Below are 22,911 nucleotides of genomic sequence, written 5' to 3' on the forward strand. Positions count from 1 at the left end.
AGCCGAATGCTTTTCTGGTTTCCCTCTCTTTTCTGTGCTTCCCTCCATTCCCGAAAGTAGATCGAACGATTTAGTACATACTGCATGCGGTCTCGCTTTGTTTGCACAAGGAAATTGTTTCAAGTTTATACTCGATTCTGTCTACCAATCATTGTTCCATTTGATACTAAAATATTAACAAAACTTGACTTTCCACACATTGTTGAAACAAAAGGCCGATTTAATCGCTTTAAAGACACTGGACACTATTGATAATGCTTAAAGACCAGTCTTCTCACTTGCTGTACCTCAGCGCCATGCATAAAATAAACAAACCTATGCAAATTTGAGCTCAATCGATCATCGAAGTTGCGATCGATAATAATGAAAGAAAAAACACCCTTTAAACAAAACGACCCCTTATAATTTTAAGCTTTTTGACATTATCAGAAACAAAGACAGCAAAATAAATACCAGTGCAACAAAATCTCACGGCTTAAACAACAAATTGTTTTCATTTCAAAGTGTGTGCACGAAAACGAAATTGGATGCATCAAGAGATACAAAAAAAATAGTTTGAGAGGATTAGGGGAAAATGCGTGAATTTAAATGCATGTTAATGAAAATATTTGTTATGTTGCGAGATTTCCAAAATAAACTACCCCAAGTAACACGATGGATCCCAAATTGGACCCATCGTCAAACCGTGGCCCTCATGGGGTAACCCGCATAGGCCCAGCCGACCCTGCACCCAAGATTCATATGGGTCCCATATGGGTTGACCCATATGAACCCGTTGTATACATATTGATTGGGCCCATCTGGGGGAAAACAACCTGGGTAAAATCTGGGTTTTTTTATGGGGTTCATTTAGACGCGTGCGCCAAAATAAGGGACACATAGGGACCAATAATGGTCAAACCAGCTAATAATCGAACTGATTATAGGCACTGGATACCTTTGGTAATTGTCAAAGACCAGTCATCTCCCACTTGGTGTAACTCAACATAATGCAACAAGAAACAAACATGTGAAAGTATGAACTGAATCATGGTCATCGAAGTTGCGAGAGAATAATGGAAGAGGTTGTGTGCTTACAGATGCTAGAAATCGAGACCTCAGCTGAAGTCACGAAATAAATTAAAATATTTTACTGTGACTTTACTTCTTTCTCAACAACTTCAGAGGGAGCCAATGTTTTAAACTATCAACAGCTCTCCATTACTCGTTCCCAAGGAAGTTTGTTATGCTAACATTTACCGTAAGTGTCTAGTGCCTTTAACAAATAAACAAATCTGCCCGTACAGAGAGTTTTAAAAATACTTTTTTTATTGATTTCTTCCTCCGAGTACGATTGTCTATTGTCTAAATAAGATCTATACTTTTCACAATATAAACACGACAGAGTCATCATAATTAATTTAGCTATAATTAACATTTGCATAGCAGCATGAATGTACAGTAAACAATCAAAATAATTTGTTTTCAATCATAATAATTATACCGTTGTTATCACTAATACTAGCCTATACACCATCGTATAATAAAATGCCATGATTGCTATTGCATAAACTATTTATATTAAACCACAGGGCCTATTAATTGTTACCAACTATTAAAAAATAAATAAATAATTTGTCTACAACCTGGGTTAACCACTGTATCTTCATGTTACAAATTTTTCAAAAATAAGTTCTGAGATGTGCTTTTTTTCAAACCGGTGGCGTATAAATAGACATTTGTATTTGGTTGCAAATATAAATACTGTTCATTAATACTATACCATAGATTGTATGCATCAGCCAAACAGTATTCATTAGTTTGAGGACCAGGGGTCTATTTAGAAAAAGGTTAGGACTAGTCCTAACTCAGGACTAGTCCTGCGAGATATTACATGAAAGGCTAGTTCTAAGTTCTCGTCCTAAATCAAGATAAGACTAGTCTTAATAAAAAAAAATAAAAAAAAAAAAAAAAAATGTTTTTGTTTCATGAAACCATACTTCTTTTCAACTTTAGAACAAAATGCGAGGGTATAACTTGTTTCCTTTTGATTTCCCCACAACAACTGACCTGCCCACACCACATTATGCCAATGTAAATTTCTAAATTCTATCATATTAACTGCGATTCTCAAGGAATGTAACTGTGCACAAGTTGACGACAAAATATGGCTTTGTTGTAAACGTGTGACATCACACTTCAATGTAACTTAGAAATTATCAAATACCCTTTCAAATCATCAAATACCAAGTTTTAAAATGTACAAAACATATCGGTTCCAACCATTACACATTGAAAACAAAACGAGAAAAAACTCAAACAACAAGTACAACAGTAAGTACAAATTCTGTGTAATTATATAAACATTCATAATATGCAAACTAAGGCATCTGAATAAGTCTTAAAGCAAAGTAAATTAATATAATATTACCAAAGCTTGCTGGGGCATTGTATTATTCTAGCTAAAAATGATGGCGCTACAAGATACAAATTTCATTCTCCAGATAATTCAAAGTGTCAACTCAGCCAAATTTCCGACAATAGATGGATAAAATACATCCACACAAACAAACATACTCCCAACTTCTGATTGTAAGGGAGGTCTCGAATCTGACACTTCATCATGGTTGTTATCATGGTTGTTCTTGTAAAAATTCAATGGTTACAAATATCTATTATTTACATACAAACAAATTTCTCTGTATTTCAGATGACAGCCATAGGTGTCTACTATTCAAATACCCTCCTTGGCCCAATTTCATAGCGCTGCTTCAATCAACCAATCTGGCACCATTCGCAGGATGTTGGCTCCACGAAAATTCTTTTTGCACTCTTGCCTTTCTTATGCTCTTCGATGTTCCAGGTAGGTGCCATTAAGCAGTGCGTAAAAGCGCTGCTTAACGGTAAGCAAATGTTCATGCTTACTGTAGCAGAAAAATTTGCTAAGGTGCAAGCGTATTTCACAGGTAAGCAGAAAAATTAGGCAGCCCTATTGCGCGTTCACCATGTATTGCATTGTGACGTCATTTATTTCCATGCAGTAAGCACTGGAAGGTTAGCATGCCTTTTCGTGTGCCTACGGTTAGCATCCCTCTGAAATGGAAATCGAGCAGTAAGCACAAAATCGGCAGCTAAGCAGCTCTTTTAAATACGGCCCTGTCCATAGATGGATCAAACAAAGGGTCATCCACCGCCATTATTGATGATGAACAATGGAGGAAAAGTGCACGCGTGTACGGACAACTCTCAGCCACTGAAAGCCTTTCATGCATGCACGTTTCATCAAAAAAGGGTGGTCAATGACATCATGTGCAATCCATCTTTTAAACCCTCAATTAAATTTCATCTCATTCTTTATCTACATAATATGCTATTTTATACTGTATAATACGAATTCTATTCACTGATCTGTGAATTAATCTCAAAGAAGAATAAAAAGACTAAAACTGTACATAAATATACAAATGTACAATTAGAGGACCCGTTCCTCTTTATGAAAAGGAAACTTGTTGATTAACCTACTCCATGTCATGGCTCTGCCCACCATTAGCAAAGAATCTGCAGTTACAGAAACAGGGAATTCCACGTTAGCACAGAAATTCAACACTCACCCTGCAATTGCAAGCGGAGAATGGCGACTGTAAGCGCCCCACCCCCAACCTCCAAACCCTTGTCCACCCCTGTCCCCCATAGATAAAAAAATGCAAAAATAAATGACAAGATACTTTGACTACTATAACCTTATTTGTGTAACCTTTTGGTAAACTTAATCTGAATAGGTGGATATCAAACTGGTTGCACCTGGTTAAAATGTTATCCTTGTAGTTAAATGAAATGAGATGCTTTGCCTAATCCCACATGAATAAGAAAATGTAGCTGTTTTTATGCACCAGTTTTACAAAGTATTACAATACTTATTTTGAGATATAACTAAATGTACATGTACATAATTTAACAAAAATGTATACACATTCATACTGTTCATCTTCTTATAAAAATAAAATAACATTTAAAGTATAGTTGCAGTTCATGTGAGCTCGTGGTTTAGATTGCATATTAAACCATGAGGTAAAAACAGTGTCTGGAATGTTTGCACTTGGGTCATGGGTAGTCATGACCAAGCGAATAAGAGCACTAAAATTAAGCTCTGGTGTTTCTATTCAGCAGAGTGTGCGCTTGAATCCTGGTAGTGACACTTGTGTCCCTGAGCAGGACACTTTACTATGTTTGCTTCTCTCCACCCAGGGGTAAATGGGTACCTGTGAGGGCAGAGATGGTTCTTGTGGTTGGTTTAGCTTAGTGCACTATTGGCGGCATAGGCTGTATACTCCCCAGGGAGCTAATATGGTTTAATGTAATGGCCAGGTGATCAGGGTAATAATGTTGGCAGCATTTTGAGACATGGTGTATAAAGCGCTATATAAAAACCGAATAGTATTATTATTAGCTCATATATATGCGCCTCCATGCTGCGCACCACACCCAGCCAATGCGGTAAATACATACATTTCCCATCTGCCTAATGCTCTGAGTATACTCACTGGTTTCACAGTGGACTGTTTATGGCTCTGCTTAATGCTGAATTCTGCAATTACGATCACCTACATGTTCACTTACTGTGCAAATTCATATCAAAAGGATGCCGGTGACAAGTAAAACTTAAAGGCACTGGAAACTATCGGTAATAAATCAAAATAATTGTTAGTATAAAAACTTACTTGGCAACAAGTAATGGAGAGCTGTTGATAGTGTAGAACATTGTGTAAAAACGATTCCCTCTCTGAAGTCACATTGTTTAAGAAAGAAGTAATTTCTCACTAAAAATATATGAATCTGCGAAAGACTTCAGCCTTTCTCAGGCATCTGAAAGCAAACAGCTTTGTGCGACAATGGTGTTTTGTTTTTTCCTTTCATTACTTTCTTGCAACTGCTATGACCAATTAAACCCAACTGTTCACAGATTTGATATCTTATTGATATGTTGGGATACACCAAGTGAGAAAACTGGCCTTTGACAAACTGCCAAATGTTTCCAGTGCCTTTACACCAGTTAGTGTTACCAACTGAGCTGATTGTGTGGCGACTACTTGACGGTCTTGGTGAGGCGTTTCAATATCGCATGAATCTCCTTGAACCTTGGTCTGTGCTCATCCCCATACTCCCAGCACCTTGTCATCAGTGTGTACATCTCATCCGGGGTACCATGTGCCGGGGGCATCCTATAACCTACAATGAGACGATAAATAATTTAATTTTTCATATTTTTATTTTTATGAGAGATTTTTATTTTTATGAGAGATCACCTTACAAATAAGGCCAGACAGCTACTTTTTGCTTAAGGTGAGGGCTACACTTAACTAAGGTGCCCATATCAACTACCACCAGGGGCACGTTGCCACCTGCTCCTGGGGCTGCCCTTATTCACAGTCCGTAAGGATGCAGTCACGGTTATCATACACTAGGAGCCTGGCTGATAGAGCAGAATGCAAGAAGTAATTATGGTTAAAAGCAATGTGCTCAGCAGCACAAGTTTCATTAGTGGGATTCAAACACCAATAATAATAATAACAAGTTTTTATTTAGCGCTTTTCACACTCTAATGGCATCTCAAAGCGCTTCCAACATTATTACCCCTGGTCACTGGGCCTTATTTCATTCCTAAAACCATTCTAGCTCCCTGGGAAGTATACAGCCCAGCAAATGCGCTACTCGGCTAAATCAATGACAGGATCCATCTCTGCCCTCACAGGTACCCATTTACCCCTGGGTGGAGAGATCAATTATCTTCCTTGATATACACAGGTTATCGTTAGGTTTCTTGCTCAGGGACACAGGTCTCACAACCCGGATTCGTACCCTACCTCTACTGAACCGAAGCACCAGAGGTTGGGTTTGGGGAACTAGGCTACTCGGACGAGGCATGCCACAAAGAATTAAGTATTATAAGTTATCACACAAGCCCTAGTGGAATACGGAAAAATATAGCGCGTCTGCGTCCCATATCCAACGAGGCCGAAGGGACGCAGACGTGCTATATTTTCCGTATTTCCAGGAGCGCGCGTGTGATAAGGTATTTATCTTCAAGCAAACTTGGTGCGTGACATAGAACACACAAGACGCATGTAGTGATATTAGCCGTGCAATATCACCACTCCATTCTGGCAATCTGGCAAGGATTGGCGCGTACTTGAAGATAATAGCTTTTATTTCACACGTTATTGTTGTTAAACAATTGGAAAACATTTCCTTGTTTTTTTTTTTACAGTTTTAATACGTTTTCAATTTGCTCTAGTCAAAGTCAGGTGACGAACAAGTAGACATACACATGGTGTTACCGCAAACCTAATATACATTGATACCTCACCATACAATGCCTCAAATCCCACATTATTATTAGTATTATAATAATAAACAGGGGTTTATTTCATAAAGCTGCTAAGCACAACAATTTGCTAAGCATGACATTTTTTCGTTGATAAAAATAGGATTACCAACCAAATGTGTATTTGTTGCATATTGCTTGTTACTGGTATTCAGCTGTTTGCTTATCCTGAAAATCAAGTGAGAAATTTGGTTGGTAATCCTGTGTATATCAAGGAAGAAATGTCATGCTTAGCCAATTTTTGTGCTTAGCAGCTCTATGAATTTGGGCCTAGATAATTGTGATTAAATTTATCAAATAAATTAGTTTTTCAACTTACCCTGTTCAACTTTTTCTCTTGCCTCTGTATTATTCATCCCTGGATACGGAGTGCTACCATGTGAGAATATCTCCCACAATAAGATCCCAAAACTCCAGACGTCCGACATCGTTGTGTACTTGCCTGAAAATGAAAAACAAATAGTGACTGTAACACCAACCGTCTAAGCCACACACGCAAAGGGGAGTTTTTATTACATAGTGTCGTGGCCTAGCGGTTAGGGGCACCGAATTCAAACTCTGGTGTTTCTGATCAGCAGAGTGTAGGTTCGAGTCCCAGTCCTGATGTGTCCTGAAGCAAGACACTTAACCATGATGCTTCATCCTTCGAATGGGATGTGAAGTCATTGACCCATCTGTTGTGTAAAGCAAGTCAAGGAACCCAGTGCAGTTATCCAAGAGAGAAGGCGTTCACCCCAGTGTTCCTAGTTTGATTGACAGCATATTGCGCCACAGCACCTTGTTAAACATCACATGGTGCTATGTAAAAGGAGTTGGTCCCATAATTCAGACCTAGTCCCTTATGCTATGCAGGAAAACACTGAATGTTGAAGCACCTTGAGTGTCACTGAGTGCGGATATGCGAGCTGTGTAAGAAGCCACCATTATCACTATAGTAATTACTTCAGAGGGAGCTCTCCATTGCTCCCTACCAAGAAAGTTTTTATGATAACAATTAATTTAAGTAATTACCAATAATATCCAGTTCCTTTAAGTACATGTGTGTGGAAAAAGTCTGAAATTTATCCTCCATGGCTGTAACAACTTACCATAGTTCATGGCTTCCGGTGCCGTCCATTTGATCGGGATCTGCCTCATTGCTCCACCTTTGATGGTATAGACGTCGTCCTCTCTAGACATTCCAAAGTCACTGATCTTAATAGTGTTCTTCAATCCCACCAGGCAGTTCCTTGCCGCTAAATCCCTGTCAATGAAATGATAATAATAATAACAATAATAATAACTAGTTCTTATAGAGCTTTCTATTGCAACGCCACGGCCCAATTTTTAGCCAACCGAGGTTGCAAACTATGGAAAACCATCAATGCAAATCAAAAACAGCTGGTGATAGTTGTAGAAATGTGACACAAATATTGTTGGAATCAATTCAACAAATTATAAGAAATATTTAAGCTCATGAATCTTTACAGAAAACGTTGAACTTAGTCTAAATTTTTTATAACATGATTAATTTCTTGTTTTGCTAATATTCGACTAGCCATGTTTATCAACAGAGGAAAGGTCTATAGAGTAATTTTTACAATAGTGTCTCAATGCGCTTTACATTAGTGCCCTGGTCATTGGGCCAACAACATTCCTTTAAATGGACACATTGCCTTGGATCGGACGAGTTGGTCAAGCATTTGTAACCGTTTGTTATAAATGCACATGGTTGGAAAGATGTTTTAAAAGTAAAATACAATGCTCCACAAAAATATGCTACGAAATTGCGTAGTTTTCTTTTTGCTTTGCGAACAATCACGGTCGACCAAATTTGACTCCCATAAATAGCCGACTGTGTTAGTCGACGAGGTTGAAGGAAAACCGTGCAATTTCGAGGCATCTTTGTGTGGATCATTGTATTCTAATTTTAAAACATCTTTCCAACCATGTGCATTTTAGAACAAACGGTTTCAATGACCAACTGGACCGGTCCAAGGTAACATGTTCCTTTAATCTTTCTCAGCTCCATGGAGAGTATACAGTCCCTAGCTGCAGTGGCACTCCGAAGGCTTTTTAAAACACAATATCAATCTCTACCCTGACAGGTACCCGTTTATACCCCTTAAAGCCATTGGACCCTTTCGGTACAGAAAAAAAAAAAAAAAGTTCACAGATTTACAAATAATTTACAGGGTTTACAGAAGGCATTGGTGAAAGACTTCTCTTGAAATATTAGTCCATGAAATGCTTTACTTTTTGAGAAAACGGTGAAACAATATAAATTCTCGTTAACGAGAACTACGGATTTGTTATAAACACATGTCATGACACGGCGAAACGCGCGAAAACAGGAGTGGGTTTTCCCGTTATTTTCTCCCGGCTCCGATGTCCGATTGAGCCTAAATTTTCACAGGATTGTTATTTTATATATAAGTTGTGATACACGAAGTGTGGGACTTGGACAATACTGTTTACCGAAAGTGTATAATGGCTTTAAAGAAGAGAAGCAATTGTAGTGAACCATAAAGTGTCAAGACCGAGATTGGAACCCACATCCTGATGACTTAACCACCACAACTTGAATTCTATGTTCTAAACCACAGGGCCATGGCACTCCATACACGCCTAAGCCACAAGCCACAAAGGCACGAATGAGCCGATTCATTGCAAAAGTTTTCAACTATCGAAAGAAAAAAATGTTGCCTGAGGCTGGAAAAAAAACCCAAAAATTTGATAAAACCGATTTTGAACCCCTTGGGATATTCATAAGGGTTTGACTTCACAAAGATAGTTCTAACCTTGGACTAGTCCTAGGAGTTATTAACAACTTAAGGCAAGTCCTCAAGAACATGAGATAAGACTAGTCGTAACTCTTTGTGAAATCCACCCCAGGAGTGTTCTTCCTACCTGTGGATGCAATTCTTAGATTCTAAGAAGGCCATTCCTGCTCCAGTCTCTTCCGACATTTTCACCATCTGCTTGGTGCTGATGTCATTCTCATCGTTACGGAGGAAAGACAACAGATCGCCACCTGTGATCATAGCAAGAAAGTCATTCAACATTCATTCAAAATCAACATTCTCATTCAACAAACTACTCACATTGATCGTTTCAAACGACGTTTCTGTGTAATTTCCCCTATAATCTCACAATAACTTACACAATGTTTTGCGCCATAAATGTTGTTTTTGACGAAGCATGGTACATGTAGCATAGAGCGCACAAAAACGCGTGCAAATTTTTCCATAGACCTCTTATACAAAATTGTATAATTCAAATTTGTAATCTTTTCACCAAATGTTAATTTATGATGCAACAAACAATCTTTAAAAGGTATATTGTGGGCGCTCAAAAACTTTTTAAGTTCTGATTTTTTAAATTTCATTCCATAGGGGTCAGATGAAAAATCATGTTGAATTGCCACAGAATAAGCTGGGTACCATATTTTCCTGTTGATAAGATGCTCAGCGGACAAGGCGCACGACTCTAAAATGACCCCCAAAAATTCAAACGCCAGCAGACAAGGCGCACCACCGCACAAGGCGCATGTTTAACTGCAAACAAAAGAACACCAGGCGCCACCCGGTGTCAGTACATTGACATAAAGACGTAATTTTGTTGCCGTTGAGAACCTACGTATACCGACCTTCATCCAATCAGCCAACGCTGTATATTGTTAATAACATAAAGTCTGGCCCAATCAGTGGGCAGAAAATAATTCAATCAAATAAAATGTGTTTTCGTCTCTACCGACCCTCTATTTTTTTATATAAAACTCTTGTCCTACCAAAGATGACAGTTAAGTTCCCAAAGCACTTATCAATCACAAAGGTCTAAAAAGAGGCAAATACAACAATAAATTATTACCCCATCCATTTTATATGTTCAGCCTAAAGCACACTTCAGAGATCATTATTCTCAACAGACCAAACCCTAAAAGTTTACCACACACTAGCGGTTGGCTGAATGTCGTTTGTATGAAGTTATTGACTGTCAATCGTTTTCGGAACGAATACCCAGCCACACAGAAAAACGTTTGTACAACGCAATGTCTGTTGGACTGACAGCTAGACGCATTGCGGCAGTGTTGGAATGAAAGCACGGTCATGGGGAATAAGCATGTTCCGGCATTGTTGGAATAAAAGGACCGTCTGGGGGATTGCGGCATTGTTTTAACGAAAATACCGCATTATTGAGTAAGGATTCTTCACACACAGACCGTTGATTTGAACTGGACAAGAAGGGATTTTTTATTTCACGCAGTGATCATTAAAAAAAAAAAAATCGTCAGCAGACAAGGCGCACCAAAAGATACGACGCATCAATGTTTTGGGGGTCTAAAAACTCAGATAAGACGCGTCTTATCAGAAGGAAAATACGGTATCTCCTGACGATGACTAGAGCAAGCTTGTGGCAAATTTGAAACCAATTAAGAACTCACTTCGTGGTAAGTTTGTAAGAAGAAGTCCCCTCGATCCACTAAAGCTAAAGTAGTAGTCCCTGCTGATTTTCTACCTTTGACCCAGGGAGAAGTTAATAAACAGGACAGTTCTTTTCAGAACTGAGAAGTGTACAGAATTTAGAAAATCTACTCCGCAGTAGTAGAATGTATGTTACCCGCTACGTGAAAATGAGTCAGATGTCGCCCAATGCATTATTAAGTTATGGACAGTTTAATGTGGATTTTTTTTATTTTTTAATATATACATTTTTTTTTTTTTAACTTGTTAAGATCTTTATTTGCATGGTTGACCTTGAGAACACTTACCTTTAGGCATTAAAGCTATGAATACAACAATTTTGTGATCATACTAATGTCTAATTTATATCCTTTCCGCGAAATGGTTGTTTAAAACGTCATTTTACTTGTAATTTGTTTTTCAGAAAAAAATGATGTATGGGCTGATTTCAAACTGGGGTAACTCAGCAACGCGACACACCCAAAAGCTTAGACATATTATCCAAACAACTGCTGCTGGTGTGTTCTCTCCAGCCTTGCATACAACTCAATTCTTGAAATTGTCAACATCTGACTCATTTTCACGTAGCAGGTCACATATAGCATGGCAAGTTGTCAAAAAAAACCACAAATCTACCTACAATGTAGCAAGTAGATACACGCATGGTGTTACTGCAAACTAAACATATACCGGTACAAACAAACAACCTGACAATGAAAAGATTAAAATCTCAGCTTGGATCAACGCACCCGGCACTAACTCCATGACAATATAAATGGGATGCTTGTCCGTGCATACACCGATCAGCTTCACAATGTTGGGATGGTTGTATTGTTTCAGAATATTCGCCTCCATCAGGAATTTGCGTCTTGTCGCCGCATCCACAGTCTCCTTGCACGTCTTGACTGCAACCGGCGTTCCGTTCTTTATCAGTTTCCCTCGGAATACGTCTCCAAAATGACCCTTGAAAGTTAAAAGAAAACAAATTCAAATTCTGACTTATTTCTATCTCAAATAATAAATAAACCACAAGGGAGTTTGACTAGGTAAACTTGAAATAATTTTGGGGTTCAACAAAGAAAGATTTATTAGAGCGGGATTTAAACAAACGACCCCTGGATGTTGGCAATCTCCCTATTTGCCAATACATATCATTGTTCGGGGGGGGGGGGGGTGGCAGTCAGAAGACATACAACAAATATTTTGACAAAATAGGGAGACTGCCAACATAGGGATAGAAAGCTCAGTTGGTAGAGCGTTGGCACGTTAATCTGGAGGTCATCGGTTTAAATTCCGCTCTCGTTTTCGTACGCAAGTAGATATTCCAGACGGCTCGTTGCCGAGGGGTCTAGCGCACTGAACTAAATTTCTGTAATATACAGAATGAGGGTTTGAATCCTGGCCTGGTCAGATGTGACACTTTTATCCTTGAGCAAGACACTTATCATAAGTGCTTCTCTCCACCCAGGAGTACAAAGTTTTAACAGCAAGGAAACCTGATAAAAACCCGGCATAATGAGCCATATTGGCTCGGGACAGCCTTTATATTTACTGTTAGACTCACCGCTCCAAGTTTATCTCCGAGCTCGATCTCTTCGTGTCGTAGGTCGTGCTCATCTCGTACCTTGACCACTGGATGGATCAAACATGCCTGAGATGCTTTGGTGACCGGCACCGCACTAGACAGCTGGTATCGTATGAGATGACCAACGCTTGGGAACGCTGTCCCTTCTAGACGATACATGTTCTGTTCAGTGAAATGAAGGTAAATAAAACTTATAAGGAAAACTTAATCTAATCTGTAAAGATAAAACTTATTCCCAAATCGTTTTTAGTATTGCAGGGAGAATCTTACAACCGAATTTGTGAACGAATTGCCATAAGCTTTTTTTTTACCAAGTGCAATTGGAGTGTTAAACAAAAATCATAGGAAAGAATTTTGTATTAAAACTTTTCACCCCAGGAAAGGAATTTCATGTACTTTTTAACATGACCAATAATATCAGGGCACAATTTCAAATTCATTACCAGCTATAATACCATGTCACATACATGTATAGAACATGTGCAATATGCGGCTGGTATCTAAGAAGCTCTAAGAAGCCTTACAAAGTTGATCCAAGAGAAATGATATGCAAGTTACTGATCTTCCAAACACTTACGTCTTCATTGAGTTGGATGGGGAAGTGGCGGATGCGACTGTTGGTCTTAGCGGAGAGGACGTACTGCCCTGAAGCATCGCTCTTCTCCCTCACCAAGAAGTCACCATCGTTGACTAAGAGTTCCTCCGTCTCGAGGCGTGGTAGGGCCCCATGATACCACTCCTCTTCCTCAATGGGTATATCGCTTACACTCTGCTTCTGCTGTTGCTTTGAGAAAGAATCAGGAGATAACATTTAAGGAACATTACACAATTGTTTCTGCTAACAAAACATTTGCTGGCAGTGTACTTTATGTAATCCACTGTATACATTAACTGACAAACCTGTAGAAGTTTAGAATCGATCCACCATCTGGGTCACGAGAAAATAGTGAAAAACGGAAGACACATTTTGCATGACATTGATGCAAACAAAAAAATGAATAAAACGCCCACTGAGCAATAAACTCCAAATGAGAAATTAGATTATTTATTTCTCATCAAATATGACATTTCAGATAGAAATATTTCAAGGGATGCTTTCTACTATCATTATCATTAGACCGTGTAAGTTTGATGTAAGTCTGTCATCTTCAAGATATTGTTCCCGACCAATTCTGTAACGTTCCTTTAAATAAATAAAAAAATGAATACCCACTGCAGGGTTCTCTGCACATGGAAGTATGTTTAAAGGCACTGGACACTATTGGTAATTACTCAAAATATTTGTTAGCATAAAAACCTACTTGGTAACGAGCAATGGAGAGCTGTTGATAGTATTAAACATTGTGAGAAAGGGCTCCCTCTGAAGTAACATATTTTTGAGAAAGAGGTAAATTTCTCACTAAAAATTATAAAATATCCTGGCTGAAACCTCTGATTATATGCATCTGAAAGCACACAAAGTAATGCAACAAGGTTGATTTTTCTTCCATTGTTCTCATGCAACTTCAATTGAGCCCAAATTTTCACAGGCTGGGATACACCAAGTGAGAAGACTGGTCTTTGACAATAACCAACGGGTGTCCCCTGCCTTTAACATGCAAATCTTGGACCATACATAATAGCAAAAACTTAAAAACCTGCATCATTCCAAGATTACCGACACCACAACAAGCAACTTTTTAAAATGGAAATCAAGTAGGATTTGAACCTTGCATGGTGGGAGTATTTTCAAGTTGGGTTTGCAGTAGCACCACAAGTAAATCTTCATTTTCTTTTACAGTGAGGACAGAGAATATTCTTGGCAGAATGGGGCTTGTAGGAACGCTTTGTAAGCACGTGTAAAGTGTTTTGACAGGATTCCATTTCAAATGAATCTTGTTTTTACAGGGTCACCTTAAACTGCATACAGTTGAATGCACCAGTGGTTTGCAAGCTACATTGTACCATACTCTAGCACACATAGAGTGGTTAGACCACAGGCCTAATAAAACATGTGCCAGATTCTGGCACACTTTAATGAACCGATTCAAGGGGGGGATATGAGCAAGCAAGGCATGCTGGGATGAAATGGTGCAACGAGATTGATCACTCCTGGGAATAAGGTTGGCATGCATGTAACCTTGAGGACACCTAACATTACTGCTGTGCTCAGTTGATACAACTGTTATCTTGTTACAATTCTGTTGCATGGTCTAGTTCCCTGACGACTTGGTTTTTATTTACAATCACACAAAAATATGCCAGTCTCAATGACAGAAAGTCAGTCAAAACCACTATTCTAAATTCAAATTGTAAAAAGTGCATCAATTTCAAAACTACATACATAGTGCTTCCAATCAACTACAAATACAACATTTCAATTGGCTATTCAATGGTCCTTCATGCACAATCAACATTCTCATTTAACAATCTATTTAAATTGATCTTATCAGCTGAGGCTTCTGTGTTGTTTTCCCCCTTCAGTCTCATGATTTTACAAAATGTTTTCTTGCCATAATTGTTGTTCTTTAGAAAGTTACCTTTTTGAAATGTTACCTTATCCAAAAAAAGTGTCTCGTGTAGTATAACACATGTACGATGTTTTACCTTTTTAGCTATCTCAATTGCATTTTGAGTGGCAACATGTCTGCCAGCATTGCCTCAATGTGTGGAAACAACCATGAAAAATCAAAGGGCCTTGGTGTGGCAATATGTCAGTCAGAGTAGCTTAAATGTAATGTACACTGTCAAAGAGTCAGAGTGTCCCGTTTGGTCATGTAACTCTGAAAACTAAAAGAGATTACAACTTACTTGGTAAGAAGTACAGCAGCTTTGGACAGTATATTGCATTATGATAAACTTTTCACTTTTAAGTACCATAGATATGGAAAAAGATATCCCTTTTCATCCCCCAAAATTTGAATCTGAGAAGCTATTCTGACAGCAGCGTTTCTCAGATTGTGTATTCCAATTATATTTTTTATATTAATACAATTTTAAAATTTTAATGTGTATGTAGTTGCTGGGCACCTCTGGAAAACAGTGTTTCACTGAGAGGTTTCCCCAGGGTAAAGAAGAAATGATTATAATAAAATAAATATAATGCAGATTACTCTTCTTGCATGGTCATAACCACTCCAGATTTTCAGCAAAATCTGAAAAAAGCTACCATGAAACTATCACAGGTTAGTTTTATGGTATACATGTACAACTCAGGATTTAAACAAACAGTGGGTTCCAATCACCAAATGTTTACACACATCCATCTACATGTATCCCATCCAGAATTTCAACAACAACATAAACGAAATGTCATAACACTGATAGAACATTATCGCAATATATAATGCTTAAAAAAACATGGAACAGGCAAAACAAGAAACCAGGATGTACTGTTCAAGCAAAATATTTATCTTGATTTCTTTGACTAAGACAGGGTTTGTGGTAACACCATGTGAATATCTCTCTTTTTGAGTAGTGTGGGGGTTGACGAATCGACTCGACGTTTCAATCATTCTCCAGAAGATGGCCAAAGCATACGGATGGAAATGTTGAGTCGTTAACCACTAAGCTTGGGCGATATCTCCTACTTTATTCACGATATATTGCCGACAATATATCGCGATATTCGATATAATCGCAATTAATGAAATTTGACATCATCAGTCTTAAAACTCCAAGAGAAAGTTGTAGAAGAGACAGTCATAGCATAAGAGAGGTGTTCTAATGACCTATTCTTCTGGTTTTACTCCAAACCTATGGGGTGCCAGATGTCTCAGCTAGCAAATACATTGGGATATTTAATCGATATATCGATATATCGCGATTATCGCGATTATCGTGATATATCGCGATTATATCGTTATTTCGATTAAAACTAAATCCATCCGATATCGAAATCGTTTCCAAATTAATATCGCGATATTCGATAATATCGTGATATCACCCAAGCTTATTAACCACTGGTCCTCTTCAGAACCAACACTACTCAGCAAGAAATTTTAACATGGTGTTAACGCAAACCTCTCTTGTAGCTATAGTACTTCCACCATGCAAAGTTTCAAATCCTACTGGATTTCTCCTGTTAACTTTGGTTAGATTAATACAACATGATGCTTAGTTGTAATGCTGACTGTGCACGTCCCATGCCAACACTTACAAAGTTGATCAACGACTGGTTGGTATTTCTCCTGTACCAGAACCAGGGGTTATCTCTCTGTAAATGGTTCATTCAAAAATTGCTCATTTAATATAACACACACATCCAGAGTTTACTCTCAGCTTTTGTATTGACTGGCAAGCAGGTAGACTTGTGGACAAGTCATAAAATGTCTCTCACGGTAATAGCTTTCAGGCTCTCTCCGCAAGTCCTGCAACACTGGCGATAGAGACTGCTGGCGCCTGCAAGACATGCTGCGAGTCTCATTTAATGAGGGAGTATAGTCGGCAGACAGCAGCTTCGCGCAAGATCTCGCAAGAGCACTATTCCATCACCGAAACCGGAAGCATTAAGCCACCACAACAACTCAACTTTCTCACCAAGCAAACCATTAAAGACTTGTCCACAAGTCTAGCCAGCAGGAGGACCAGTTAGCTTGCTATTTCATTAGACCGTCACCTTTTTGCACTGGTCCATATTTAATAACAAAAACAAACAAAAATAATATGCAAACAATTATGAGATATCGCCCAACTACCAAGGCCTAACGGCCACTTCAAAGTGAGGGCTACACTCAGCTGATTTTGACCAAATCAACCATCACCAGGGACACATTGACACCTAGTCATGGGGCTGAAACAGGGTTACCCCCTTCACAGTCCCTAAGGATGTAAGCAAGGGTATCATCCACTAGGAGCCTGGCTGGTAAAGCAGAATGCACGACCTTCCCAACATTTTAAATGGGGATGATTTTCAATACTGAACTAAGCCAGCTGGACCACAGAGTGAATTTTGACTTCTCCTAAAATTTCTTTTTTATCCGCTGGAAGCCAAGTAATCTAAGCTAGTATTTTCTTTCCATGTAAGCAAGATTATTTTTTAATTCAGTTTCCCTTATTATAGCTTGGCGCAGAGCTGTTCCCATTGGCCTTATTTAGTTACCGTGGCTGCGCGGAAGTTTTCTACGCCCTTTCCAGCCTGTTAGTTTTACACCATGGTCGCGATAAATTGACTAGAAGGTCAGTTTACCACGCATCCCAATTGGATTTACAGAAAAGTCGCAAAACTTGAAAGTCCAATGGGATCACAGCTTAATAAAACAGGTACTTCATAATCGGAACTTACCTCACTTGAGTCTGGACCACGTTTTCCAAAGATTCTTGTCACTCCACTGCCGAGATGCAGCTTCTTTTTCTCCTGCAAGAGGCAAACGAATAAATAACTATATCTTAAAGGGAAGGTACATAAATAAGTTTGAAAATCACTCTATAAAACAATGGGAAAAAATACTTTTGGTTATAGAAGCCTACATGTATGGGGTGTCGTGGCCAAGTGGATAAGAACACCGAACTCAAGCTCTGCTGCTTCTGTTCAGCAGAGTGTGGGTTCGAATCCAGGTCGTGACACTTGTGTCCCTGAGCAAGTCACTTAACTATAATTTCTTCTCTCCACCCAGGGGTAAATGGGTACCTGTGAGGGCAGAGATGGTTCTTGTGATTGGTTTAGCCATGTAGCACATATACTGTCGCACAGGCTGTATACTCCCCAGGGAGCTGAGATGGTTTACGGAATGATTTAAGGCCCAGTGACCAGGGGTAATAATGTCTGAAGCGCTTTGAGACACCATGTGAAAAAGCGCTATATAAAAACCGTCTACTATTAATATTATTATTATTATTATGTACAGCAGCTTCTGATAGTAAAAAGCATTTTGAGAAACATTTCACGCAAAGTAATGTGGTTATATAAAAAGAAGTATTCTTCATCTTCTTCCCTAACAGTACAGTCCACCTTCAGGTGTATACAGTGCAGGTGGGTGAACAGTGAACCTAGAGTGCGGCTAAAAACAGCTCAGGCTGACCTAGCGGAGCTTGACAGACTGTACACCCTGCTTAAAACTAGCAAAAGTTGTGCAGTTGATTAGGTCTTCTGGGAGATTGTTCCATTATATCCTTATGCTATTGGGGAAGACTGACTGTTGGTAGACCCCTGTCCTGGTGAATGGTATCATGTATTTGTAAGAATAACCCCTCAGAGAAACGGTGTATCGTGTAACTTTTTTTGCTGTTCGTTTTTATATGCCCGTTACTACTGCAATAACTCTTCTCAGATTGTGTATTCTTGTTCCACTATTAGGGATTATTCTGGCTCAAGTCCCTCTAAAGTGAATTTTTTCCTTGTCCATCCCGAATCATTTAAGCATTTACGCAGTCAGTAGGTTTTATTATTTCATGTTTTACTTTGGACTTACAGGAGTCGGCAACGTCATGGAGTTGGTCGGAACTTCCGGTAGGTCTAATCCTGCGGGTAGGTTATCCTCATCGCCCATCGAGCTTAGCTTCTGGTCCAGCATGGTGTACTGGGCGTTCAGCTTGGCCTCTTGGCACTTGAGGTCTTGTATCTCTCTGGATACATCACGGTATGCTTTCTGCCTGGACAGCAGGCTGGGAGAGAAAAGATCAAACTAAAGCGCAGTTCATACCATTCATGAATGAGAAGGCTTACAGTCCCTCTCACATGTAAATGTCCGAGTGCCATCATTAACATATGGGGATCGTTCCCTTTTAGTCTGTGCATCTTCATGTAAACGTTGGAACACCTGTCAGTATAAGAAGCTGTAGTATTTTAACCGATACATCACAAGGTCAGGGGCGGTCACTTCAATTTGAGGGCTACACTTAACTAATTTGGGTTATCGGTCCAAATCAACTGCCACCAGGGGCACATTGACACCTACCCCTGGGGCTGAAACTGAGATAAATTCACACCACAGTCCCCTAAGGGTAGAGGCATGGGTATCATCCACTAGGGTCCTGGCTGGTAGAGCAGGATGTACTGCGCTACACCTTCCAACCCTTTGTTTTAATATACTTACTCCAGAAGAATTCTCTCATCAGTGGGTGAAGGTTGAATTCCTCTGATCTCCTCATCTAGTGTTTGTAACTCTTGCTTCTTACTGCTGAGGCTCTCTCTGACTTCCGTCAAACTCTCCCCAAGAGATGTGTGTCTGTACAACAGAAAAAGAAAACATGAATGCAGACTATAAGCAAAAAAAAACTAACTGTGAGCCCAAAGTGTGAAAACTTGCAAGCACAAAGTCTGATTCCATTGGTTTTAAAAGCCCCACTCTGCAATCTGGGGCGTTCTTTATGGTACAAAAACGGTTTTCTTGTTAAAAAGAGAAAAATCACATCCGTGTATTATGACCCCGCCCCAGGCACGGGAATCGCAGAACAGATATGTGAACTGAACTGTACGTGCAATGTCCGAGTACAAGCTTACATTCACCCCATCTCAGCTGTCACCTCCAATACATTGTGCCTGCACGTCATGTCTGCAAACAGCTGGGTTAGCAAAAGAAAGTTTACTGGGAACATAAAATAAGGCAAATTGCGGTAACTGGACTCAATTTATATCTGGGATATACTACATGTATTTGTTTTTTACCCAATTTCGACCCTGTCCATCATTGTCTTCTACAACAGAATCAAATCTCTTGTCTCCAACGACTGCAAAACACTGCAGCTTGGCTGGTCACTTTGTCCTCCAGGAGAACCCAAATCACTCCGGTTTTAAATGCTCTTCACTGGCTCCCTTATTCAATTTCTCATTCAATACAAATTACTCCTGCTTGTTTTTCATTCTTTACATGGTTCTGCTCCTCAGTATAATTGTCAATTAATTACCCGTTACAATCCTTCTTCGTCACTGGTTGTTCCCAAAACCCACAACAATTGGGGTGACGGGCTTTTTCTCATGCTGGTCCTTTACTTTGAAATAATCTGCCTCTTAGAATCCAGAACATGTCTTCTATTCATAAGTTCAAAGAGGCCCTCAAAACCCACTTTTTCACAGCTAAGCTGCTTTTCATTCATTTTGTGTCTCTTCTTCGCGCCATGAGCATCACGTGTTCTGGATACCAGCTAACGTTAATACCAGCGCACTATAAGTATTCTTCTTATTAATAATATTATGTGTACATGTACTCATATCAGTACCTTTCATCCCATCTGACAGGACAAAGCAATAATGGCTAGGTGTCTTGATTTCAGGAGGACACAAGACTGGGACTCAAACCCACACTTTGCTGACCAGAAACACCAGAGCTTGAGTCCACAGTGCACTTGACCGCTTGGCCATGACCTGCCAACAAACTTGGCACACACATATAATAGCACAATACACAGAGCTATTTCCACACTCTTGTTACTATGGATTGACCAATCAGATTTAACTTTGCTAGAAGATAACGTGCAAATCTGTCAGCATCACTGAAAGGTCGCTACTTTTTTGTCTCAATATTAATTTATAAAGGTAGAGGTCTCGAAGTTACTTCCTGAGCATGCTGAAGGGCGTAGCCAATCTCCTCAAGAAATTAGAAACTTATATTTCTCTCTTGTTGCTATGGATTGACCAATCAGAATTGAGGATACAAGTCAGCTTAATTGAAGATAACGTGTAAATCTGCCACCACCCCTTAAAAGTCTCTACTTTGTCAATAATAATTTATCAAGGTAGAAGTCTGGACTTTCCTTCCTAAAGGGGCAAGGTCAATATCCTCAAGAAAAGGGCAGTTAGATAATAGTATCACAATCTTGTTGTCGCCCAGACCAGGCATCCAAGACCAAGGCCTCTGCAATATCCGCTGCATTAGTGAAATTACGCTCATAAAAAACCCACACCACATGCAGGTCTGTTTGCTTCGTCAAGGGCACCAAGGTATTTTCTCCTTTGTAAAGGGCACCTTATGAGGAAATTGTAATTTTCTAGTGTGCTAGGGCACCAAGGCAATGAACAGGGGGCATGGAGGCAATCGCCTTTGTTGCCTCTGTGAAGTATCAGGCCTGCCTTGTCCCCCAAACGATAGACCTCATTGCAACTGAGGTTGGAAAACTATAGAGTTAAAGGATTTGGGTACTTTTGGTCACACAAAACACAATGTCCACGGATTTACATTAAACTTACACCGTTTGAAGATAATGATAGTAGAAAGTGTAACCTAAGAAAATTGGTTGCTGAGGTGCTGTAGTCTTTGAGAAATGAGTAAAACAATGTTATGAAAATACGTTTTTACATGCTAAAATAATTTTCGTCTCATGATCATTGAGACGAACATTATTTTCATGCATTGTTTACTAATTCCTCAAAAACTACAGCACATCAGCAAGTAATATTTTCAGGGAAGCTATCTACCATCATTATCTTCACACTGAGTAAGTTTAGTGTAAATCAGGGTACATTCTGTGTTTTGTCCTACAAAAAGTACCTAGACCCTTCAAGCCATAAACACAAAAACAAAAACGAATCATTATACTGTTTGTAACAAAATGTTACAAGTGTTGAATTTGTTTTAAACAAAGCAATAGATATGGGAGGTATTTTGTTTTATTGATGTTTGCAGAAAATATTAAATTCAGTTCAAATATATTGTATGTTAACACAATTGAGTGTTTAACTAAAATTCAACTGTCTATGCCAACCAGTTGAGTTTGTTTATCAACAACAATTATTGAAAGGTTTATTCAGATTATTTGCTTACATCATAATGTACATACATAGTACATTGTCTACATAGTGTGTATCTCACTACAGAAAAGGGAACTCTCTGCTGTTGGGGCCTTGTTATGGATGTGATTATAGTTGATCATATTTCCGCTTTAACTTTTGACATAATTTAATTAGTTTTGGGTCAGGACTAGTGGAGGGGGGGGGGGTAGGCTTGGGGGTCATTGACCAGGAAGCTGAGGAAGGGATTTAAGATGCATTTTGGGTATATCTTCATGTGTACATGGAGTATGGTTTTCAAAAAGTATATACAGAAACTTGCACAAAATTATTTCATTCCTAAACCACACATTGTTATAATGTGGAGGTTACAGAAGTAATGTACAGAATTGGTTTTGCTACAAAACATTTGCTAGCAGTGTAAGCACTTAATGTAATCCACCACAAACTGACAAACCTGGAGAAGTTTGAGAGCGATCAGCCAACTGGGTCACGAGAAAATAGTGAAAAACTGATTATACATTTTGCATAACATCCATGGTAAAAAATGAACGAATAAAACGCTTACTGAGCGGTATACTCCAAATGCGAAACTAGATAAGTTATTTCTCACCAAATATGACATTTTAGACAGAAAACATGTATTTCAAGGGATGTTTTCTACTCTCAACATCATTCCGTGTAAGTTTTATGTAAATCTGTGATCTTCACGATTTTGTTCCTAACCAATTCTGTAACGCTCTTTTAAAGCACTGGACACATTTGGTAATTGTCAAAGAACAATCTTCTCACTTGGTGTACATGTATCTTAACATGATATGCATACATGTGAAAATTTGACCTCAACTGGTTGTCACAGTTGTGCGAGAAAACACCCTTG

The 22,911-nt window shown here is 39.0% G+C and overlaps 1 protein-coding gene across 2 annotated transcripts in view; it reads right to left on the reverse strand.

The window, feature by feature from the left end:
* Positions 1 to 1,299: 1,299 nt before the first annotated feature.
* LOC139937176 (tyrosine-protein kinase Fer-like) overlaps positions 1,300 to 22,911 on the reverse strand; it is a 47,821-nt gene continuing 26,209 nt past the window's right edge. The window contains exons 8-17 of one of the 2 annotated variants that reach the window (XM_071932232.1): positions 19,402 to 19,533; positions 18,778 to 18,970; positions 17,652 to 17,723; positions 12,966 to 13,166; positions 12,368 to 12,550; positions 11,553 to 11,766; positions 9,251 to 9,374; positions 7,450 to 7,604; positions 6,681 to 6,803; positions 1,300 to 5,205 (exon numbers count right to left, since the gene is read on the reverse strand). In XM_071932232.1, coding sequence (XP_071788333.1) covers positions 5,063 to 5,205; positions 6,681 to 6,803; positions 7,450 to 7,604; positions 9,251 to 9,374; positions 11,553 to 11,766; positions 12,368 to 12,550; positions 12,966 to 13,166; positions 17,652 to 17,723; positions 18,778 to 18,970; positions 19,402 to 19,533 — 1,540 coding nt within the window. In that variant the 3' untranslated portion in view covers positions 1,300 to 5,062. Of the gene's footprint in view, positions 5,206 to 6,680; positions 6,804 to 7,449; positions 7,605 to 9,250; positions 9,375 to 11,552; positions 11,767 to 12,367; positions 12,551 to 12,965; positions 13,173 to 17,651; positions 17,724 to 18,777; positions 18,971 to 19,401; positions 19,534 to 22,911 lie in introns of both variants that reach the window. The other variant, XM_071932231.1, reaches the window with a different exon arrangement.

The sequence above is a fragment of the Asterias amurensis genome, chromosome 5 (assembly GCF_032118995.1).
Source record: "Asterias amurensis chromosome 5, ASM3211899v1".
Taxonomy (NCBI): domain Eukaryota; kingdom Metazoa; phylum Echinodermata; class Asteroidea; order Forcipulatida; family Asteriidae; genus Asterias; species Asterias amurensis.